General features: G+C 28.9%; 1 protein-coding gene across 11 annotated transcripts in view; it reads right to left on the reverse strand.

Moving 5' to 3' along the window:
* The window catches only part of tau (microtubule-associated protein tau), a 205,498-nt gene that overhangs the window by 16,835 nt on the left and 171,386 nt on the right, over positions 1 to 17,277 (reverse strand). For 8 of the 11 annotated variants that reach the window (XM_075292286.1, XM_075292288.1, XM_075292284.1 and 5 more), the window contains one exon: positions 13,043 to 13,201. The exons of 1 other annotated variant lie outside the window; for it this stretch is intronic. In XM_075292286.1, coding sequence (XP_075148401.1) covers positions 13,043 to 13,201 — 159 coding nt within the window. Of the gene's footprint in view, positions 1 to 439; positions 640 to 13,042; positions 13,202 to 17,277 lie in introns of all 11 variants that reach the window. 2 more of the 11 variants (XR_012718292.1, XR_012718293.1) reach the window with 2 other exon arrangements.

Genomic DNA, 17,277 nt, shown 5'->3' on the forward strand with positions numbered 1-17,277 from the left:
ATATTTTAAATAAAACTCATAATAAAAAATCACCAAATTAAAATTGTTTAACTATATACAATTTCTTAAAATATAAAAACAAAATAAAAACTAAAATTAAGAACGTATGAATCGCAGTTGGAAAATCCATTACTTAAGATATTTGTATACCACTTGGAATTTGGGGTTTTGATGTTAGGACCAAGCAAATAGGTTTTTACTTTTAGCACAGCACACACATACATGTTAGAAAAAAAAATGCAGCAACAATTAACAATTTTAGCCATGGCATGACATACGAATATATGTTTTTTTTTAATTGAGATGGCATATATTTCCGTAGATTTTTTGTGTTAACCCAACGATATTTATTATATATTAGTAGTTCTCACAGCACATTTAGATGTTTGTTATAAATAAATGAAACCAATCAATGAGAATATAATGAATGATAACTTACATTTAATCAATATTTGTTTAAATATCTTTTTTTTTTTGTTTCTTAACTGTTTTATAAGAAAAACATTTGATTTTCTTAAGGACGTTTGTTTTTGGGTTTTTCATAAATAGTTGTTTCTTTTTCATATAATGCACTTAAATCTTGTTGTTGTTTTTTTTTTCTTTAAATCTTAAATCCTAATAAAATTTATATAAATATTCCTAGAAAATGAAAAGATAAACATAAAATCATATAAAATTAGGATAAAGAAAATAAACAACAGAAATTAATTAAGTAAATGTAAATATGTTATAAAAATAACTTGAGCTGTTTTTTATTAAATTGTTCATGAAAGTTTGGCAAAATTCACTATTTTCTATTGGATAAATCAGGAAATTTATAAAAAAAATAATTAAAATTGATGGCAAACACAATAAAATTTTTAATTGAGACAATAAAAAATTTATTGAACTTCAATTCCTTTTTCGATTAATTTTTTGATTTATTAAATTATAAAATTAATTATTTAATATTAAGATTTTTTTTTTTATTATTTTAGATAACATATGATTTAACTGTTTCTTAAGCGAATCAATGAATAGCATATATCATATACAGTGAAACCTCTGAAAGTTGGATATCCAAGGTCGCCTAAATTTTGTCCACATTTGAGAGGTTAATATATTGCAAACGTCCCCAGACAACTGTCCATACAGAAATCACAAATATCACAAAAAATTTCCAATTGAAAACTTGATGGAAATTTAAAATTAATTATCAAAAAACTGACAGAAACATTGAAATTTTTAATCAAATTAAAAATTATTGAAAGTTTTTATATTTTTAATTGAGATAATTCTCCCAATAAACATTTTAATTAAATAATTAAAACAAGTACATATATATAGCAGTAAGTTCGCCCGGGCCGAATCTTAAATACCCACCACCATGAATCAAATATTATAGTTTCCTTTGAAATTTCAGGGAAGTTTGATGACAGATCAAGCAGAGCAGTTCAACCAGTACCCTTCACGAAGATAAATTTAAAGATTTTACCTATGAAGACTATATCAGATTCTGGATTTATAAGAACCATTTTATTTGAGTTTTAGAGGTATCATTAACATCTCTTGTAAGTGTGCAAGAAAATTATAAAATAACGTCGTGATTTTAAATCTTAAATCTGTAGATTTTCAGCCGAGAAGTAAAATCTGGAAATGTTACATTGAGTTTCAAGCAATTTTCATGATCAGTGCGCCTTCTATACGCTCAAAAAGTGAAATCGGTCTATATGGAGGCCTTACCAAATAGACCAATAAAAACTTATTCCGATACACCTCTTCATGGTCCTAAAATACCTCTAGATTTCCAATTTCAAGCGAATTGGATAAAAACTACGGATTCTAGAAGCCCAAGAAGTAAAATCGGAAAGTCGGTCTATATGGGGGCTAAACCAAAACATGGACCGATACTCACCATTTTTGGCACACCTCTTTATGATCCTAAAATATCTCTAGATTTCAAATTTCATGAAAATTGGATAAAAACTACGGATTCTAGAAGCCCAAGACCCCAAATCGTGAGGTCGGTTTATATGGGGACTATATCAAAACCTGGACCGATATAGCCCATCTTCGAACTTGACTTGCTTCATTATTGAAGACTGTAGCGTGATTACAACAGACAGGCCGACAGACTGGGCTCAATAATCCTGCACATTCAAATCGCCTGAAAGGATGACTTGCTCACCATTTCCTTTAATTTAATTTTATTTGACTTAATTTCTTTTTATACCCTCCACCATAGGAGGTGGGATATATTAACTTTGTCATTCTGTTTGTAATACATCGAAATATTGCTCTAAGACCCCATAAAGTATATATATTCTGGGTCATGGTGAAATTCTGAGTCGATCTAAGCATGTCCGTCCGTCCGCCTGTTGAAATCACGAAACAAGCTAACTTCCGAACAAAACTAGCTATCGACTTGAATAAGTAGTTGCTAACATATTGATGTAGGTCGTATGGTAATGCAAATGGGCCACATCGGACCACTTTTACGTATAGCCCCCATATAAACCGACCCCTAGATTTGGCTTGCGGATCCTATTGGAGGAGCAAAATTCATTCGATCCGGTTGAAATTTGGTACTTGTTGTAGGTATATGTTCTCCAACAATCATGAAAAAATTGATCCATCCGGTTGAAATTTGGTACGTGGTGTACGTATATGGTCTCCAACAACCATGCAAAAATTGGTCCATATCGGTCCATAATTATATATAGCCCCCATATAAACCGATCTCTAGATTTGACCTCCAGAGCCTCTTGGAGGAGCAACATTCAATCCGGTTGAAATTTGGTACGTGGGGTTAGTATATGGCCGCTAACAGCCATGCAAAAATTGGTCCATATCGGTCTATAGTTATATATAGCCGATCGCCAATCACACAAAAATTGGTCCATATCGCCAAAAATAATCTACCAAAATTTTATTACTATAGCAAATTTTGTCAAAATTTTATTTCTATAGAAAATTTTGTCAAAATTTTATTTCTATAGAAAATTTTGTCAAAATTTTATTTCTATAGAAAATTTTATCAAAATTTTATGTGTATAGAAAATTTTGTCAAAAGTTTTTATCTCTAGAGAAAATTTGATAAAAATTTTATTTCTATAGAATATTTTGTCAAAATTTTATTTCTGTACAAAATTTTATTTCTATAGAAAATTTTGTCAAAATTTTATTTGTATACAAAATTTTATTTCTATAGAAAATTTTGTCAAAATTTTATTTCTGTAGAAAATTTTGTCAAAATTTTATTTCTATAGAAAATTTTGTCAAAATTTTATTTCTATAGAAAATTTTATCAAAATTTTATTTCTATAGAAAATTTTGTCAAAATTTTATTTCTATAGCAAATTTTGTCAAAATTTTATTTCCATAGAAAATTTTGTCAAAATTTCATTTCTATAGAAAATTTTGTCAAAATTTTATTTGTATACAAAATTTTATCAAAATTTTATTTCTATAGAAAATTTTGTCAAAATTTTATTTCTATAGAAAATTTTGTCAAAATTTTATTTCTGTAGAAAATTTTGTCAAAATTTTATTTCTATAGAAAATTTTATCAACATTTTATTTCTATAGAAAATTTTATCAAAATTTTATTTCTATAGAAAATTTTGTCAAAGTTTTATTTCTGTAGAAAATTTTGTCAAAATTTTATTTCTATAGAAAATTTTATCAATATTTTATTTCTATAGAAAATTTTGTCAAAATTTTATTTCTATAGAAAATTTTGTCAAAATTTTATTTCTATTGAAAATTTTGTCAAAATTTTATTTCTATAGAAAATTTTATCAAAATTTTATGTGTATAGAAAATTTTGTCAAAAGTTTTTATCTCTAGAGAAAATTTGGTCAAAATTTTATTTCTATAGAATATTTTGTCAACATTTTATTTCTATACAAAATTTTTTTTTCTATAGAAAATTTTGTCAAAATTTTATTTGTATACAAAATTTTATCAAAATTTTATTTCTATAGAAAATTTTGTCAAAATTTTATTTCTGTAGAAAATTTTGTCAAAATTTTATTTCTATAGAAAATTTTATCAACATTTTATTTCTATAGAAAATTTTATTTCTATAGAAAATTTTGTCAAAATTTTATTTCTATAGCAAATTTTGTCAAAATTTTAGTTCTATACAAAATTTTGTCAAAATTTCATTTCTATAGAAAATTTTGTCAAAATTTTATTTCTATAGAAAATTTTATCAAAATTTCATTTCTATAGAAAATTTTATCAAAATTTTATTTCTATAGAAAATGTTGTCAAAATTTTATTTCTATAGAAAATTTTGTCAATATTTTATTTCTATAGAAAATTTTGTCAAAATTTTATTTCTAAGAAAATGTCAAAATTTTATTTCATTCGTTTTGTTTTGTTATTGTTGGTTTTGTTCTTTAAGCATTGTTGTTGTTTTTTATTTCAGCATTGACTAAACTACAAGTGTAGCTTAACCAACAGAGGAAAACAACAAAATTTTATTTCTATTGAAAATTTTGTCAAAATTTTATTTCTATAGAAAATTTTGTCAAACTGAATTATATACGTATTTTATCGGCCATTTTTTTTTTATATATACCCCGTAAGGACTAATTTACAATTTAGAAGACGGTGCTAAGAAGATAATTCGATTGTGGATGACAGTCTTTTGTAGAAGTTTCTACGCAATCCATGGTGGAGGGTACATAAGAGTCGGCCTGGCCGAACTTACGGCCGTATATACTTGTTTAGTCTAGTTTAATTTGTGTTTTTTTATGAAGGTCGGTTCAAATTGGGAACTCAAAATTATTGGGTAGATAGTTGGACGGACATGATGTGGGGCCTGGTCCCAAAAATTCTGGCAGATATCAATCAGGGTGTTGAACTGCGATCTTAAAGTAATTCAAAATACTTCAGTTTAACTCGAATTAATTTAATTTAAATTGATATTGAATCTTCATATGGACATTTTTGTCAAGAATTTGAATCTTTGTAGTCCAAATAACGGGCTGCCATCATACCTAGCTTTTATTTGAGTGTATTTTTTTATTTATTTAAATTAAAAATGGACTGAATACTCTAAGTGAGCCTGAAACTAAATCGGGCTGCCACTTTAAACTAAATCAATTCCACTAACGGCCAATTTCTTCATGTAGCTCCGTTAGGCTTTAAATCCCAGTTAACAGAAAGTAAATTGCAAATATCTTCTCTCCGGTCAACTTTAACTGAAAAATTTTCGGCAGTTATGCTTCTAACTGGCATATGGAATATATAGGCAAGATGACAGTTATGTCTATAATATGGTTTAAAAGTTCGTTAGTTAACGGAGGACTAACGGAGCTTCATGAAAATGGGGGTAAAACTTATTTCTAACGACGGTCTAAACAGTAAGTCGAACATTTACTTTTTGTAAAAAAGTTGAAAAGTCAAAATCGACTGTTTGCTATCTTCTATTAATCGAGTTTCCTGATTCGTAATAAACTTTGGTGGTACTTATTGATATGAGAGTTAGAATAAATAAATTAATTTGATAGAAATAATTAAACTACTTGAAAAAAAAATAAAATAATTAACTTTAAATTATTTTATTGATATATAACATTTCATTATCCTATTTTATCCAATAGAAAATCAAATCAAAACAAAACAAAAAACTATAAATGACTATTTTTTCTCTTTGGCAAAACTCTTCATGAACACATTTTCTCGTTTAAAGGTTATTTACAAAAAGATTTATAGACATATCAGAGGCAGGAAAAAACAATAAAAAATTTTTAATAAAATTCTGTTGAGCAAAAGTTTTAAGCATTGTGCTGAGAAAATTAATTACAAAAACTAAAAGAAAAATAGAATGAAAAAAATCTAAGCCGTTCATACAAGTGAGCTTTGTGAATTAAAAAAAATAATTTGGCCTTGTGGTTTTTTTTTTAATATATTTTCAATTATTTTTTAAAACGTCTTTGTTTGAGTTCTCATTTTGTATAATACAACAATGTAATAAAATTTGGAATAAATATAACAAATATATATATATTTTTGTCAGTGTATAAAAAAAGAGTGTTCTTCACTGCTCTCTAGTTTCTGTTTATAGTGATAAATAGGAGTTGGTTTGTTTTTAATATATAAATTTAATTTTGAAAATGACATTTTATTTTATACTAAAATTTAAAAAAGGTACTTTCAAATGTACTCGGGTTGGTAGCTGATGATATTTGTAGTGGTTTTGTTTACTAATCAATTGAGGCAAATATTTTATTTAATTTTAATTAAATATAATTTGGCCATTTTAATTATTGTGACTAGATTTTAATAATTATTGAATAATAACTTAAATATGGATTTGAAAATATAACAAGAGTTTTAGCTTTTTTTGGGGTGTGAGAATTTTGACTTTGGTTATTAGGGGCGGGGCGGAGGGTGTTTGAGGCTTTGAGGCTTTGAGCTTTCAGAATTTAGAATTTTTGCTTAAGTTCTATTTTATGGTCCTAAGACTACTGGATCTATTTAAAAAGCGATCGAAAAACTTCAGTACACACACAATCTTTGGTACATAGACCGAATTCAAGATGTATTGTCGCTATTAAGCGCCCTTGTGAGCTCTATTTCATAATAGTTTTGTTTTAAGGTTGTTTTTTTTTTTTATTTTTGTGTGAAAGAAAAAAGAATGGGAAGAAAAAAGAAAGAAAATTAAGAACAAATATTGGTATGTTTGTTTAATTTTTGTTGTTGTTGTTTGTTTTTAGTAGATTAATTTCGTACGGTGATAGAGAGATAGAAGGGAACGTATTTAGAATAATTATTTTTTTATTTTTTTTCTTTAGTTCTTTAATAATGATTTTTTTTAAAGAAGAAATTCATTTGAGGTTTGCTATTGATCTAGGTAATACGTAACAAAGGAAGAACATAATTAACATAAAAGAACCGAGGAGAAAAGTGAAGAACTTAATTGAACAAAAGTACAAAAAAAAACTGAAATACCTAAACAATTCTTATAAACATTTAATTTTTATTATCCTTCATTTGTTGGGAAATCATAAAAACACGCAGAGAAAGAATATGATCACTTCAAAGCATAAAGTAACACTGAGAACATGGATCAGTTTTGTTGCAAACATACGAGATAGACAACAGATGGCAGAGTTCGGGATATACGCATCAGATTCATGACATAACTTCATTCTATTGCATTCATTTTCAGTATGGGTCACTTGTCACGAGTTTAAGGAACATATATATTTTTATACCCTTCACCATAGGATGGGGGGTATATTAATTTTGCCATTCCGTTTGTAACACATCGAAATATTGCTCTAATATTGCTGAAATTCTGAGTCGATCTAAGCATCCGTCCGTCCGTCTGTTGAAATCAAGCTAACGTCCGAACGAAACAAGCAATCGACTTGAAACTTGGCTCAAGTAGTTGTTATTCATGTAGGTCGGATGGTAATGCAAATGGGCCATATCGGTTCACTTTTACGTATAGCCCCCATCTAAAACGACCCCTACATTTGGCTTGCGGATCGTCTTGGAGGAGCAAAATTCATCCGATCCGGTTGAAATATGGTACGTGGTGTACGTATATGGTCTCCAACAATCATGCCAAAATTGGTCCACATCGGTCCATAATTATATATAGCCCCCATATAAACCGATCCCCAGATTTGCGAAGCCTGAAAGAGAAGCAAATTTCATCCGATCCTGCTGAAATTTGGTACATGATTTTGGTATATGGTCTCTAACAACCATGCAAAAATTGGTCCACATCCACGGTCCATAATTATATATAGCCCCCATATTAACCGATCCCTTGATTTGGCTTGCGGAGCTTCTAAGAGAAGCAAATCTCATCCGATCCGGCTGAAATTTTGAACATTGTGTTGGTATATGACCTGTAACATCCGTGCAAAAATTGGTCCACATCGGTCCATAATTATATTTAGCCCCCATATAAACCGATCCCCAGATTTGGTTTCCGGAGCTTCAAAGAGAAGGCAATTTCATTCGATCCGGCTGAAATTTGGTACATGATTTTGATATATGGTCTCTAACAAGCATGCTAAAATTGGTCCACATCCACGGTCCATAATTATATATAGCCCCCATATTAACCGATCCCTTGATTTGGCTTGCGGAGCCTCTACGAGAAGTAAATTTCATCCGATCCGGTTGAAATTTGGTACGTGGTGGTCTCTACCAACCATGCTAGAATATGGTCTCTAACAACCATGCTAGAATTGGTCTACATCGGTACATAATAAACCGATCTCCAGATTTGGCTTGCGGAGCCTCTAAGAGAAGCAAATTTCATCCGATCCGGCTGAAATTTGGTACATGATGTTGGTATATCGTCTCTAACAACCATGCAAAAATTGGTCCATATCGGTTCATAATTATATATAGCCCCCACATAAACCGATCCCCAGATTTGGAGCCTCTAAGAGAAGCAAATCTCATCCGATCCGGCTGAAGTTTGGAACATTGTGTTGGTATATGATCTGTAACAAGCATGCAAAAATTGGTCCACATCGGTCCATAATTTTATAGCCCCCATATAAACCGATCCCCAGATTTGGCTTGCGGAGCCTCAACGAGAAGTAAATTTCATCCGATCTGGTTGAAATTTGGTACGTGGTGTTAGTATATGGTCTCTAACAACCATGCAAAAATTGGTCCTTACCGGTTCATAATTATATATGAACCGATAAACCGATCCCCAGATTTGGCTTCCGGAGCCTCAAAGAGAAGCAAATTTCATCCGATCGGGTTGAAATTTTGTACGTGGTGTTGGTATATGGTATCTAACAACCCTGCAAAAATTGGTCCACATCGGTCCATAATTATATATAACCCCCATATAAACCGCTCCCCAGATTTGGCTTGCGTAGCCTCTACGAGAAATAAATTTCATTCGATCCGGTTGAAATTTTGTACGTGGTGTTAGTATATGGCCTCTAACAACCATGCTAGGATTGGTCCATATCGGTTCATAATTATTTATAGCCCTTATATAAACCGATTCCCAGATTTGACCTCCGGAGCCTCTTGGAGGAGTAAAATTCATCCGATCCGGTTGAAACTTAGTACGTGGTGTTAGTATATGGTCTCTAGAAAATTTTGTCAACATTTTATGTCTTTAGGAAATTTTGTCAAAATATAATTTCTATACAAAATGTTGTCAAAATGATATTTCTATAGAAAATTTCTACCAGAGTCTACCAAACAGTAAAATATGTGCCATTTTTGGTAGACTCGTGTTCATAATTTTATATAGCCCTCATATAAAGCCACCACTATATTTCAATTCTAGTTCTATAATTACCACACAAAAGTTCATATTGGTTCGTAATTATTTCTTCCCTATATACCGGTCAAGAACTGAATATAAACATACGTATTGTATGTATTTAATCCACCTTTCTTTTGTCTAATATATATATATACCGCATGGGCTATATTACAATTTAGAAGATGATGTTAAGTAGTTTTAAGATGCCTTGCCATCGGCCGCGACCCAAGTCATTTAATTGTGGATGACTGTGTTTAGTAGAAGTGGAGGGTACATAAGATTCGGCCTGGCCGAACTTACGGCCGTATATATTTGTTTTTTTTTTTCACTAAGTAATGCGTGAGAAACGACCACAATATTTGCAAAACCACGACAAGGTGTTTTTGCAGCGCGATAACGCTCGGTCATATGTTGCAAACCCCATAAAATTTTATTTGCAAACTTTCAAATGAGAATTCCTCCCTCCATCAGCCGTATAGTCCAAACATTGTTCCTCCTTTTTGTCACTTATTCGCTTTGATGACACATGACCTGGTTGATCAGCATTTTGGTATAAAGAAGTCAAAAATTGGGTCGACTCGCGGATTGAATCAAAAAACTAAATGGCTTTTATCGCGGTATCCGTGGCTATACTTCAATTGAAAAATCTCGTATGTTTAATTTGCGCAGCCAAAATCAGATATATTATTTCCTAGAAAATAACATGATTGGGACAAACATTTTACATGTTCCGCGCGAAAAATTAATATTATGAGATATGTTTGAGGTTACTCTATGGGTGAAACGAATATGATTCGCTCTTACTAGCAGAAATACGTGACAATTCCAAAACAATGTTCACTATTGTGGGTCCTATGAATGCATCCACCCGAAGCCAGAAGTATGTATTATCGAACTACCAATGCCGTCTCCAAACTTGCTCAGACTTCTTAACAAGGAACAGTACATTTCGTGTGCTGAGTCCCTTCGTAATCATACCCGCTCGAGGTCTACTCCATCTCGTCTACATCGACATTGTATGGGATTGAAGAAAGTGTATGACCGCCTCCCCGCAAATTCTTTGGGACTGAAGATTGTGTGACTGCTTCCCGCATTCTCATGAATCGCTCCTTTGTGTACCTTTCGTTTATGGCACTCAAGCAGTACCCACAGGATCACCAATTCCTCATCATCGAGTTGTCAAGAGCAGTTCAATTCAACAGTAGGAGCAGTCGGAAACATTACAGATATAACAGATTTCATGGAGAATTAGGATGTTCTTATTCTTCACGAAATCTTAGAGACTGAAATTATAACAATCATCATGTATTTGATCGGTGACAACGTGAAGAGAGTATCACAAGGCGGCCTCATAAAAGAGGCACAGGAGACGGTTTCTTTTTTACAAGTGCTCCGAGAATTTTATGAACGATACTACCGCCAACAATTGAAAAGTCATTTTCACTGGCTCAAAAAATCTCTATATAAGAACTTTATTTTTTATAAATCTCATATTTTGACTACAATAACAGAAATGGAGAAAAAAATAGACAACAAATAAAAATAATTGTGTTCAACAGCATTATGGCGAAATGGCAATCTTACAATATCATTCAAAATGTATCTTAGATTCTCATAAAAACTAAACAGGCTTTAGGTTAGGTTAGGTGGCAGCCCGATGTATCAGGCTCACTTAGACTATTCAGTCCATTGTGATACCACATTGGTGAACTTCTCTCTTATCACTGAGTGCTGCTCGATTCCATGTTAAGCTCAATGACAAGGGACCTCCTTTTTAAAGCCGAGTCCGAACGGCGTTCCACATTGCAGTGAAACCACTTAGAGAAGTTTTGATACCCTCAGAAATGTCACCAGCATTACTGAGGTGGGATAATCCACCGCTGAAAAAATTTTTGGTGTTCGATCGAAGCAGGAATCGAACCCACAACCTTGTGTATGCAAGGCGGGCATGCTAACCATTGCACCACGGTGGCTCCCTGGGTTTTCTTTCCCCACTAATTATTCCAAGCCCGTTCCGGGCTCCGAATGGTAGATAGTTAATCCATTTTATTTAGTTCGCAAACAATAAGTTTTTTGTCAATGGAATTGTAATGGGACTTTTTTGATGTCGAGCACAGTTTTCACTACATTTGTGCTCAATTTTATTGTGGGGTGTTCATCAATCTAAAATTTTTCTGACAACATAATGCATTAATACATTAATTTGTAGCTTAGTTTTTTCTCCATTTCTTTTATTGTAGTCAATATGTTTTTTTAATAATTTGCTTGTACATAGACTTTTTTGAGTCAGTGTATTATAACGTGCTTAAATCCAAAGGCTTCGATTAGATTTACAAACAAATGAAAGGATTAAGATTGATTTTTTAATCATTTTTTTTAAAAGTGGATTCTTGTTTTAATTTTCCCATTATTAGTAGTGAAGGGTTGTGTGTTCGAAATAAAAAAAAATAATTCTAAGCTAAATTTTAATGATTGAAATAGAACTTGGATTTTACCATAATTATTTTTGTTAATTTGAGTTATTTTTTCCTAAAATTTTAAGTATTTTATTTAGGTTTAAATTTATATTTCTATGACTTAGATGCAACTGCTGCGTAATTTTGAGGTATGAACAATTCTGGACGAATTTGAGTAATGCAATTTTATTGTGTTTTTTGTTTTTTTTTTAATTTACTCAATTGGGCATTGGTAAAATTTTCATTATGTTGTGTGTTTGAGTTAGTGGTGTCTTGGGTTAGTTTAATTAATTTAATTTATTATTTTTAACTAAATATTGAAACTATGAAATAGAGTTCGACTGAGTGTTGTGACTTTTGGGTTTTATTGTTTACCAAAGCATTTTGTAATGTGGTTTCGATTTAATTTAATAAATTTCCATTTATCAATCTTTCATTACGATGTGCCATAGAACATTTAATTGTAGTTAAAATTTAAAAATTTTCTTCTAAGTGCAGTGCTTGAATACAATTTTGATTGAAAACAAAAACAATATATAACTACAAATGGTAAAAAAAACGAAAAAAGAACAATCAACTGAAGGAAACAAAAAACAAAGGGAAATTTTTCTAAAAATGTCCATATATAATATTGTGAAGTAATCTGTTTATTCAATAAACGGGTAATAAGAATTTTAGTATCACTGAGAACTATTCTAGGCATTAATTTAATGTATTTTGTATTAATTAAATTATATTATATTTAAGAAAATTAAATTATTTTATAATATAAAATAATTTTATTTAGCTTAGTTAGGTAAAAAGTTCCTTAAATAAGTCACTGGGATCTTTGATGTTTTTCATTTCTTAGGTTTGTGGCGCCCGAGAATTTGTTTTTATTGTACTTTATTTATGTCCAAAATATATAACTTCACAATATTATATATAGTTCTGTTTTAAATGAATTTCTTACAAAATTTCTGGATATGTTTCGATGGCGTTTTGGTTTATTGTAGGGGTAGGAGATGACAACTGATCAACTAAAGCGCAAGAAATAAAAACAACATATCAACAAACGAAATAAATGACAAACCAAGGGAAACCCAATCTAAAAAAAAAACTAAAATAAAATAAGAAATATTTGGAATCGACATGAACAAAAAAAAAACAGAAGAAACAAATAAAACCCAATAAAAATGGGTGACCAACATACATGATCACAACAACAATAATAGGTGGGTGGGTTTGTTGGTGATGTGGATAAAATAGCATGAAGTTAAACTATGGGTTTTGGGGGCGTGGACGGGCGACAACATTAACAGAAGAAAGCATCAGAAAGGGCGAATAATTTTACCTGAGATGGTGGTGTTGTCAATGGGACACCATGTTCAACATTTTTCAAATAATCCTTATCATCGAAGATTTTCTTATCGCCTCCACCGGGCTTGTGCTTGACATTATCCAAAGAACCGATTTTACTTTGTGCCTTTATTTCGATTTTTTGTGTCTGTATCTGAAAATCGTAATGGGATGAAGGGTCGCAAAATGGAAGGAGAGAGAGAGAAAAAAAAAGAATTTTCGAAAAATATTAAAAATACACTTCATTTTTACACCAAAGGACAGAGAGGGACATACAAATGGGGACAATTTTTTCAACATTTTTCTTTTGTAAACCAAAAAGTTTCTAAATCTGTTATACACACAAAAAAATATTATTTTATTTTTTTTTAAAGAAAATTTTGATTGAAATTAAAAAAATAAAAAAATAGGTAAATAAAATCCTTCAATCGAAAACATTTTGAGCAAAAAATAAAAAAACTATCGATATATTTTGTCTTAGTTTATAAATAATTGCATTTTGAATTTTAATTTGAGTTGCGATGGTAATTAATATATTTTCATGATTGATGGCATTTCAATTAAAAATTTGTATGAATAATAAATTTTGTAATTTAAGCACAGACGTGTTGGTATTGATTAATTACATTTTCAAATAATATATTTAATTAATAATGGTAATCATTGTGATTATTATAGAATTTATTGGTCTTATTAATTTTGTAATTGGTGATATTTTTGTGTTAATTAATATTTTTTTAATAAAAAAGTTTATAAAACTGATGTCCACACAAGGATATCGCTTTTTAATGAAATTTTTAATTAAAGGAGTATATATATGTTCAATTAAAAAATTATTTAAATATATTTAATAGAAATTGTTTTATTTTAATTAATATAAATTTATTCAACTTAATTAATTTTTTCAATAAAAATTTTAATTTTAAGTGGATTGAAACCCAATTTATAATAAAAAATTAAACAAATGATTGCCAGGTTTAAATAAGTAATGGATAATTAATTTTGTAATTGATTTGTATTAATAAAAAGTCTCAAAAACACTAATAAAAATATCATAGTTTTGTGACAAATGCATTTTGAAAAATTTCAATTCAAACCAAAAACATTCAATTCAAAATTAATTAAATATATTCAATGTTTATTTAGATTTATTAAAGATATTTAATGGTTTATTGATTAAACTAAAATAATTTAATTTTTAATAATTTTTTCAGTAATTTTAATTTAAATCGAAAAAATATTCAATTAAAATTAATTATTTAATTTTATTTAATTGAAATGAAACCTAATTAATCATTACAACAATACAGACATTATTGAATGAATAATATATTAATAGATAAATAACAAATTTAATTGAAATTACTTATTATTAATTGATTGTTCAATTTATTGATTTATCATAAATATGTAATTTTAAATAGTTGGAATAAAACCCAATTTATTATAAAAAAAATATAGAAAAGATTGAATGGATTAATTAATCAATTAAAATAAATCAATTAATTTATTTAATTAATCATAGTAATCGTTGTGATTATTATTGCATTTATTGGACTGATTAATTTATAATTGAAGATATTTTTGTCTTCATAAATGTACTAGTTTTTTAATAAATATATCGCTCTTTAAAAAAAAAATATTAACAAGTATATACTCTAGTAAGTTCGGCCAGGCCGAATCTTATGTACCTTCCACCATGGATTGCTTAGAAACTTCTACTAAAGACTGCCATCCACAATCGAATTACCTGGGTTGCGGTAACACTTGCCGATGGCGAGGTATCTTAAAACTTCTTAACACCGTCTTCTAATTTGTAAGTTAGACAATAGGGGTATATATTGAACAAACAAAAAAATGTTGACAAAATTTTCTATAGAAATAAAATTTTGACAAACTTTCCTGTGGAAATAAAATTTTTACACAATCTTCTATAGAAATAAAATTTTGACAAAATTTTCGATAGAAATAAAATTTTGACAAAATTTTCTATAGAAGGTAAATTTTGACAAAATTTTCTATAGAAATAAAATTTTGACAACATTTTTTATAGAAATAAAATTTTTACAAAATTTTCTATAGAAATAAAATGGTGACAAAATTTTCTAGAAATAAAATGTTGACAAAATGTTCTATAGAAATAGAATTTTGACAAAATTTTCTATAGAAATAAAATATTGACAAAATTTTCTATAGAAATAAAATGTTGACAACATTTTCTAGAAATAAAATTTTGACAAAATTTTCTATAGAAATAAAATTTTGACAAAACTTTCTATAGAAATAAAATTTTGACAAAATTTTCGATAGAAATAAAAATTTGACAAAATTTTCGATAGAAATAAAATTTTGACAAAATTTTCTATAGAAGGTAAATTTTGACAAAATTTTCTATAGAAATAAAATTTTGACAAAATTTTCTATAGAAATAAAATTTTGACAAAATTTTCTATAGAAATAAAATTTTGACAAAATTTTCTATAGAAATAAAATTTTGACAAAATTTTCTATAGAAATAAAATTTTGACAAAATTTTCTATAGAAATAAAATTTTGACAAAATTTTCTATAGACATAAAATTTTGACAAAATTTTCTATAGAAATAAAATTTTGACAAAATTTTCTACAGAAATAAAATTTTGACAAAATTTTCCATAGAAATAAAATTTTGACAAAATTTTCTATAGAAATAAAATTTTGACAAAATTTTCTATAGAAATAAAATTTTGACAAAATTTTCTATAGAAATAAAATTTTGACAAAATTTTCTATAGAAATAAAATTTTGACAAAATTTTCTATAGAAATAAAATTTTGACAAAATTTTCTACAGAAATAAAATTTTGACAAAATTTTCTATAGAAATAAAATGTTGACAAAATTTTCTATAGACATAAAATTTTGACAAAATTTTCTATAGAAATAAAATTTTGACAAAATTTTTTATAGAAATATTTTTTTGTTTTGTTATTGTTGGTTTTGTTCTTTAAGCATTGTTGTTGTTTTTTGATTTCAGCTTAAAACCATGCATTGACTAAACTACAAGTGTAGCTTAACCAACAGAGGAAAAAGAATGTTTGTCAAATTTATTTGGGCAAAGCCCTATAGGCTGCAAGATGGTTGGATGGACGCACGTTTCGGAATTACCACATTCCTCATCAGCATTCTCTACTTGCAGCAAAACTATCAACCAATTATCAGAATAAATTCATGCAGTTCATTAAACCCAACAATGAACCATACTTGAACCTTCCGAAAAAAGGTTTTAAGCTGAAATCATGGTTTTAAGCTGAAATCAAGAAATAAAATTTTGACAAAATTTTCTATAAAAATCAAGTTTTGATAAAATTTTGAAAAAGTTTTCTATAGAAATAACATTTTGGCGATAAGGACCAATTTTTACATGGCTGTTAGCGGCCATATACTAGCGCAATGTATCAAATTTCAACCGGATCAGATGAAGTTTGCTCCTCCAAGAGGCTCCGGAGGTCAAATCTGGGGATCGGTTTATATGGGGGCTATATATAATTATGGACCGATATGGACCAATCTTTGCATGGTTGTTAGGTAGCATATACTAACACCACGTATCAAATTTCAACCGGATGAAATTTACTTCTCGTTGAGGCTCCGCAAGCCGAATCTGGGGATCGGGGGCTATACGTAAAACTGGTCCGATATGGCCCATTTGCAATACCATCCGACCTACATCGATAACAACTACTTGTGCCAAGTTTCAAGTCGATAGCTTGTTTCGTTCGGAAGTTAGCGTGATTTCAACAGACGGACGGACGGACGGACACGCTTAGATCGACTCAGAATTTCACCACGACCCAGAATATATATACTTTATGGGGTCTTAGAGCAATATTTAGATCCTACGAGTATGGTGGAGGGTATGAAAAAATTTATATTCAGTTACAAAATTAATTAATAAATTTAATAGAAGATGATTATTTTAATTAATTGAAGTTGATTAAAATCAAATAATTTTTGCAATGACAATTTTAATTTTTTAATGTATACTGGAAAATCATCAATTAATTTATGTAATTATAATTAATTGGAATGAAACCCAATTAATAATTGAAAAACAAAAAAAGTGATTGAAGATTAAGTAATAAATGCATAAATAATATTTTTAATTGATATTGATTGATTTTAATTAATTAGTTGTTTGATTTATTGTATTATTTATTTATTGATAAAAATTGTATGTTAAAGAATAAAA

This window comes from Haematobia irritans, chromosome 1 (genome assembly GCF_050003625.1).
Source record: "Haematobia irritans isolate KBUSLIRL chromosome 1, ASM5000362v1, whole genome shotgun sequence".
NCBI lineage: Eukaryota > Metazoa > Arthropoda > Insecta > Diptera > Muscidae > Haematobia > Haematobia irritans.